Here is a 7,506-nt window from a genome sequence, read left to right on the forward strand (position 1 = left end):
AGAACAATATTTAAAATTTAAAATTAAAAAATAATTGAATTTGCAAGTTTTGAATATCCACATTGAAATCAAGTTATAATAAAAAAAATTACAAAGAGTTTACAATTTTCATAGAGAATTTTTCTATGAATGATGAATAGAGCTAAAGCGTGAGCTCATCATTTATTGTTAGATGCATAGATGATAGTTCCTTAATTAATTATTTGCATAGAATCTTTAGTTGCTAATGGTAGTACTGTTATTTTCCATATATACGTCAACCAGAAGAACCATTTTTCATATGACATTTAAATATTACAATAAGTATACTCATAAACATACATAAGTATTTAAAACTCAACCGATGAGAAGGAGGATGTTTATAAATAGGCAAGCAAATAATGTGATCAATCTCCTGTAATAAAATGTCTGCTGTAATGTTATCCCTTATGCTTCTCATCACCTTCTTGTAGGTATTCAAATCATTAGGGCTTCTTTTATCATTTCTCTTCCTCATATAAACCCACACCGCGTCCTTGCTGTCCCAAGAACATTCAATGATCATCCCAGAATATGAGCTAGGATTTGAGCCATCTCTGAATTCAACTCTGTGCCCTTCCATCACCTTCTTTCTCCCATTTTCGTGAAGGAAAAGTTTATGATCATCGTTAACACCCATCTGGAACAGGAAATCAACTGAGTTCATTTCAGCATATTTCCATTTGAGAAGGCCTTCATGAGTGAAAGGTATGTAAGGATCATCTCGACCTTGAAAAATAAGACCATCTGCTTCATGACAAAGTTTGGGGATTAACTCCTTTAATATCTTTGGCACAGTTGAAAGTGACCAAAAATCTTTTCTCCCAACCCTGAAAGATTCCAATTCATATTTGTAACACGAATGCTTGCTTTGGCTAATGTTTTTCTGATCTCGATTTCGAGGCTCGATCACTTCTTTCTCCACCAAATTCCATCTTTCAGAGAATGGTTTCTCCATCAGATTATTTCCATTACAAGCAATGATATCGAAAACCAAGAATCTTCTTTCCTTGTTTTGAGAACATGGCAAAGTACCAATCACCATCTCTCCATCAAGCAAGGTATAATGGTGAGTACTATTTCTGTAACTGCATGGGAACCTTATCTGAACTCTTCGGAAATTAAAATGTCTATCGATCAAATAACATCCATCGACAGTTATTAGCATCATGTACCGAGTCCCATCAGCTTTCCATGTAGCATAATAGTAATGTTGCCTCAAAAGTTGCAAATTATCCCTGTTGAGTGAAACAGGGTGAGACCCTGGAAACCTTCTAGCTCTTTCAACATTTAGGTTCAACATCTTGTAGCATGATTCCCTAAGTGATTTCATTTGATTGAATGGTATTTTATCTCCCAAGATATAATCATTTTGTGTTGTTGGACCTGCATCCAATTTATGATTCTCATTCAACGATGCATTCGAGGTATTCTTCCACTGAGGAGGTGACGGATAGGCAAACATTACAGGCTTTCCTTCGTTATAAAATGCATACAGAGCATCAATATAGTTTGGCTTGTAGATCCCAGGAGGACGAGCAAGAGCAAATATTTCCATTGCTCGAGTGACAGGCATCAATGGCTGAAAACGCATCAGATAATGAACAATCATAAACCCGGTCCGATTATGCCCGTGTGTACAATGAACAAGCACGAAATTCTTCGACTCATTCGCCTGACGTGAAAAGAATTTCGACAACTCATACACAAAAATATTCACGGAGAAGTTATCGGGCATAGCATCACGCCCCTTGCATCTAATCTTGACATACTCAATCCCTTTTTGCTTCAAGTCTGGAACTGAATAGTAACGACGAGTATTCGTCAAATCAACCACTAAACTCAGCTTCCCATCGGAATTTTCCACCCTTTGAATCACTTGTTTGAAAGAGTATGTTTTTCCAGGAGGAATGTTGGTTTGGAAGGATTCATCAAGAGGGACCTTGGAAGGAAGAATGCAGCCTAAGATTTGTTGACCAAGTGAAGGGCAATCCAACCAGCCAGGAGGGATCTCATTCTTATCATGAATTCTGGGGTAACTCTCACTTTGATGAAACCGATCAACATGAAGAAGCAGTAGCTCGTGATCTTCTAAGTCTTGTATTTTCAATCTCTTTCGGCTTTCTTGATCACTAGAAGGATTTGAGTCCATTCTAAATTAAATTTGTGGCATTCAATTCCTGGCCAAGCTAAACTGAAGAAAAAGGAAAATTGGAGAGACAAGGCAATATAAATTTTCTGCAAACTGGGGAAATTAATGAACAAGAGAAAAAAAAAGTAGACTTGTGAAAGTTGATAGGGAGATAAAAGACAACATCTTATATATGCGTATATTAAGTGGTTCCTTTACGAATGAGGTAAGGATTACCTACTAGGTTGGACCATTGGTAGGGCTGCCGTCGACCTCATGAAAGTTCAGATCCATTTATATATAAATAAATATTTTAGCCGATTGAGAATATGAAATGTAAGATAACATGGATTTGAGTGCATTAAAGCGCATAATCCTCCTATTTATAAATTGTTTAAGCATTATTTAGATACACAAATACTTAGTAGAATAACCCTAGATATGATTTGAGTTTATCCTAAATATGATTTAGGGTTTACAATAAGCCTTATTTATGATTAATTTAGAATATTTTTTCCCTTATCTAAATAATACTTAAACACTTGTAGAGGACTATGCTCACAAAATGCATCTCAAACAAAAGAGTCAATATCAACTTTGATTAACAATGAAGTTCAGTCAAAATTCTTGACCCGATAAGACAAGATATTATAACTTGAATATGTTACAATAAAATAATTTGAAAGGCAATTATAAGATGTTTCAATGCAAGATTCAAAGCTTAAGAAATGAGTTTGGTTTAAGGATTATGAAGTTAGGAATTCAGGAAAAAGGTTCAGATAATATTATGGTTAAATTTAGATGGCCAGTAAGGTAAGTTTAATTTACTGTTTATTTTACGTTACAGTATCGTTACAATATTTAATTTTATCGCTATTATTATTTTTACACTAACTACAAATAAATACATTGTGCATCTAAACCCACACGTATATTGAATTTCAACAGAAAAAAGAAAGTTACATTACATCAACACTGATAAATATAAAATCTCAAAAAATATTTAATATGAATAAAAATATGAAACATTATGATTAAGTTAAAAAAGAAATATTATCCCAATAAAAAACAAAAAGAAACAAGAAACGGGGTAGGGCAGAAGAAATTGGCGACCAACATTGCATCGAAAGGAAAAAATAAAATTTGTTTTATAATAAGTGGGAAATTTTCTTATTTTCTATCGTTGTCTGTCTTATCTGAATTTTCTTCTTCTCACAGCCACAGCCACAGCCACAGCCTCTTCTTTTCTCTGTTTCTTCCCCTCCTTGTGTTTACAGGAATTTATAATATTAATAATAAAAAAACCCTTCGATTCCAATTTTTTTTAAAGCTTAAATTAAATTAAATTAAATCAAATCAAATAAGCCTGACACCACCGTTCTCAGAGATGCACCAGCCAATTCGAATCCGATGTGAATTTTGTTGCTTAGAATCCAATTCTAGCTGAGCGTTTTCTTCTTCTTCTTCATTGAAATTATCAGGGAGATTGAATTTGGGTATAGTTCACAGCTCTATTTATTTTTCATTTTAGGTATGAAGTTATCCCCACTTTTTTGTTTTTTGACATTTCATATTGCTGGGATTCAATGTTTCTCCTTTAATTTATATTATAATATTCATTCCAATTGAATTATTCTTTACTTTTTAACTTATATAAATCTTAAATTTACTCGATGGATTCATATTTTATAAAAATATTTGGAAATACGTTTTTTTTTATTTTTTAATCTCGGCTTATGATTTATGGTGAGGATTTTTCCTTACTAGTACCAGCTTGTAATGGAAATTGTATTGGTCTGAGGCTTAGTATTAACAATAAGCCTTTTTGGTGAAATTTCAGGAAGGATGAAAGGTATTCGAGACTGGGTTTTCACTCAAGTACTATCCAATTCATTGGCATCCTCTAGACCACTGTCCGGCAGCGGCGGCGGTTTCTTTCCGGAGGCTCCTTCGTCTCAAGAGTTTGAATCAGAAGATCAAGGTATGATTTAATATCTGTACGATGTTCCGATTTGATAGCTCTATGAGTCTAATTCATCCCTAGAAAATGTAAGACTCTTACTTTTTCTTGTCCTTCTCATAACCTAATTTCATTGGATATTCTTAACTACATGGTTAAATGCTCGACCTTGGTACTTGGTGGAATGATCTTAGGTGGTCAGAAACTTGCTTATTGATGGCTGTCATTGATACTGACATATTTGTCGTAAACAAAAAACTAGTAAATTAACTGAAGAATCATAGTCAAGCAAATTAAACCTTGAGAAAGGGGAAGCTTGGATATCTTCACCGAATTTGGCAAGCTGCAACGAACGTGACATTATATACTTTGGAGCTGCCTATTTGACGGATTACTTGGCAGATTAATAGATAGGAGTTTCACTACTTAGAATCAAATCTTTTTTGTAACTTTATTTATAATGCTTTGAGTAATCTTTGAACTGGAAATTGATAATACCTTTATGACTACAAATGTATTCTGAATCTCTCATTAAGTTCATCTTTTAACCTGTTCTTATATTAAAGAAGTGGATTTTGATGCAGAATAAAAAAAAATATGTTCTAGGTAGATTACGTAACTTTCATAACCAACTGGGCAAATTGTCTTCTATTTTATTAGGTTCATCTCACACCACCAGTTCAGTAGCATTGTCAGTGCCTCCTGATATATCCTCCCCTTCTGGTAGCATTCATGATAATGACTCTTTTACTTCACAGCGGCAAATCCTAGTTGAAGGTTCTAATATATCGCATAGTAGTCCTAATAGAAAAAAGATGGATCCATTGGTTAAGATTGAGGATCTCCAGATTACATTCTTGCGTCTTCTCATACGTTTGGGGCAATCTCAAGACAATCTTCTGGTGGCTAAAGTTTTATATAGGATGCACCTAGCAACTTTGATACGAGCAGGGGAATCAGATTTGAAGAGAGTGAACTTAAGAAACGAGAGAGCCAAAACAATAGCAAGGGAACAGGAGGCATCTGGGCTCCAAGGATTAGATTTCTCTATTAAAATACTTGTCCTTGGCAAAACAGGAGTTGGCAAGAGTGCAACCATAAATTCTATGTTTGATCAACCTAAAACCGAGACAAATGCATTTCATCCTGCCACCGATTGCATTCAAGAGATCACAGGAACTGTTCATGGGGTTAAAGTAACATTCATTGATACCCCTGGTTTTCTACCTTCATCATCTAGTACCATGAGAAGGAATAGGAAGATTATGCTATCTGTGAAGAGATTCATTAGAAGATCCCCTCCAGACATTGTTTTATATTTTGAGCGGCTTGACCTCTTGAACATGGGTTATAGTGATTTCCCACTTTTGAAGCTTATGACTGAAGTTTTTGGTAATGCAATTTGGTTTAACACTATCCTTGTCATGACACATTCTTCTTCAGCACTTCCTGAAGGACCTAATGGTTACCCTGTCAGTTATGAATCTTATGTGAACCATTGCACTGATTTAGTGCAGCAATATATTCACCAGGCAGTGTCTGACTCGAGGCTTGAAAACCCGGTACTTTTGGTGGAGAATGACCCTCAGTGCAAAAGAAATTTCTTGGGGGAAAATATACTTCCAAATGGGCAGGTTTGGAAATCTCAGTTCTTGTTATTATGCACATGTACCAAGGTTCTTGGTGATGCCAACAAGCTCTTTGAGTTTCAAGACAGCATTGAATTAGGACAAGTAAGTAACAATCAGTTGCCTTCTCTGCCTCATCTTCTCTCATCTTTTTTACGTCATCGGTCAGTATCAAATTCAGCTGAGCCAGAAATTGGAATTGATGAGATTCTGCTCTCAGAGGAAGCAGAAGAGGAGTATGATCAATTGCCTTCAATTCAAATCCTGACAAAGTCTCAATTTAAAAAATTGACTAAATCACAGAAAAAAGCCTATCTTGATGAGCTGGAATACAGGGAGACTCTTTATTTGAAGAAACAGTTGAAGGAAGAGTGCCTCAGACGGAACGAGAGCAAGCTGTCCAGAGAGAAAAGCTTTGAAGGTAATGATGGTGATGATGCTGATAACAATGTGGCTCCAGAGGCTATCCCATTACCGGATATGGCAGTCCCTCCAAGTTTTGACTCAGATTGCCCAGTACACAGATACCGCTGCCTGGTCACAAATGACTTGTTGCTTACGAGACCTGTTCTTGATCCACATGGATGGGATCATGATGTTGGATTTGATGGAATAAACTTGGAGACAGCTTTGGAAGTGAAAAACAATGTTTTTGCTTCAATTGCAGGGCAGATGAGTAAGGACAAGCGTGATTTCAGTATTCAATCTGAATGTGCGGTAGCATATGTAGATCCTGTGGGGCCTACTTATTCTTTAGGACTTGATCTTCAGTCTACTGGTAAAGATCTTATGTATAATGTCCACAGCAATGCAAAGCTGAGGAGCCTCAAGCACAATTTTACTGATTGTGGAATCTCTCTGACATCATTCCGAAACAAGTATTATGTTGGTGCTAAGCTTGAGGATACGATATTGGTGGGGAAGAGAGTGAAGTTTGTTATGAATACTGGGCTAATGGAGGGTTCTGGACAACTGGCATATGGTGGGAGTTTTGAAGCTTGTTTTAGAGGGAGGGACTACCCTGTGAGAAATGATAATCTCAGCCTGACTATGACAGCTCTCTCATTTAGAAAAGAGACCGTCCTTGGCGGAGGTTTTGAGTCAGAGTTCAGGCCATTACGAGGTATGAGGCTGTCTATTAATGGCAATATAAATAGCCAGAAAATGGGGCAAGTCCGTGTGAAGATGAGTAGCTCGGATCATGTGGAGATTGCATTGGTTGCTGTCTTTTCAATTTTCAAGGCCCTTTTGCGTCGAAAGGCCACTGGAAATAGAGACCTTGAAGCATTGGAGGGTGTTTGAGCGCCAGAATTTTCTTGTTAGGACTTGCAAGAGAGTGGTCATGAAAGTGGTCTATATCTTGAATACAAGTTTCATCCAAACACATGCTATAGTATGCAGGATTTTTTGAGGCCATTCTGGATATAGTCTCGGTTTATTGGACATTTTAGTTCAGATATGTAGGAACAAAGACAAGGTATTGGATGTTTGTCCCATTGCTATCTCCGCTATCCTGAGGGGGCGATGGCATTTGAGTATCCAGGAGAGCTTTCAGCCATGTCTGCTGAGGTTAGTGTCAATCAAGGCAAGTAGTTATATAGGAATTCATGGGAAATGAGTTTTTTTTCATAGAATAATGCTAAATAGTCTATAGTTGTAAAAGATTGACCGTAATTCCCTTTTTTATTTAAAATTTTGATCTAATAAGTTCAATGTTGTTAAAAGTTTCATTCTTGTTGAGTTGAATGGCAGTATATAAAAATTTCTGA

General features: G+C 36.2%; 2 protein-coding genes across 3 annotated transcripts; one reads left to right on the plus strand and one right to left on the minus strand.

The window, feature by feature from the left end:
* Window positions 1-219: 219 nt before the first annotated feature.
* Window positions 220-2,274, minus strand: LOC107901337 (mRNA-capping enzyme). The gene has a single exon (XM_016827292.2). The coding sequence runs from the start codon at window positions 2,168-2,170 to the stop codon at window positions 257-259; it is 1,914 nt and encodes a 637-aa protein (XP_016682781.2). The 5' UTR covers window positions 2,171-2,274; the 3' UTR covers window positions 220-256.
* A 970-nt stretch (window positions 2,275-3,244) lies between these two features.
* Window positions 3,245-7,506, plus strand: LOC107901336 (translocase of chloroplast 90, chloroplastic). 2 transcript variants are annotated; one of them, XM_016827290.2, is made up of 3 exons: window positions 3,245-3,680; window positions 3,990-4,130; window positions 4,770-7,506. In XM_016827290.2, the coding sequence occupies exons 2-3, from the start codon at window positions 3,995-3,997 to the stop codon at window positions 7,037-7,039; spliced, it is 2,406 nt and encodes an 801-aa protein (XP_016682779.2). In that variant the 5' UTR covers window positions 3,245-3,680; window positions 3,990-3,994; the 3' UTR covers window positions 7,040-7,506. The 2 variants fall into 2 exon arrangements, with proteins under 2 accessions (XP_016682779.2, XP_016682780.2); XM_016827291.2 differs by having other exon boundaries at window positions 3,245-3,645.

This window comes from Gossypium hirsutum, chromosome D06 (assembly GCF_007990345.1).
Source record: "Gossypium hirsutum isolate 1008001.06 chromosome D06, Gossypium_hirsutum_v2.1, whole genome shotgun sequence".
In the NCBI taxonomy this organism is placed as follows: Eukaryota; Viridiplantae; Streptophyta; class Magnoliopsida; order Malvales; family Malvaceae; genus Gossypium; species Gossypium hirsutum.

Excerpts from the sequence above, each read along its gene's own strand:
- LOC107901337 (XM_016827292.2), bottom strand. The coding sequence starts at position 2,170 with ATGGACTCAAATCCTTCTAGTGATCAAGAAAGCCGAAAGAGATTGAAA.
- LOC107901336 (XM_016827290.2), top strand. The coding sequence starts at position 3,995 with ATGAAAGGTATTCGAGACTGGGTTTTCACTCAAGTACTATCCAATTCA. Across the intron at positions 4,131-4,769 it reads GTTTGAATCAGAAGATCAAG|GTTCATCTCACACCACCAGT; the intron begins GTATGATTTAAT and ends CTATTTTATTAG.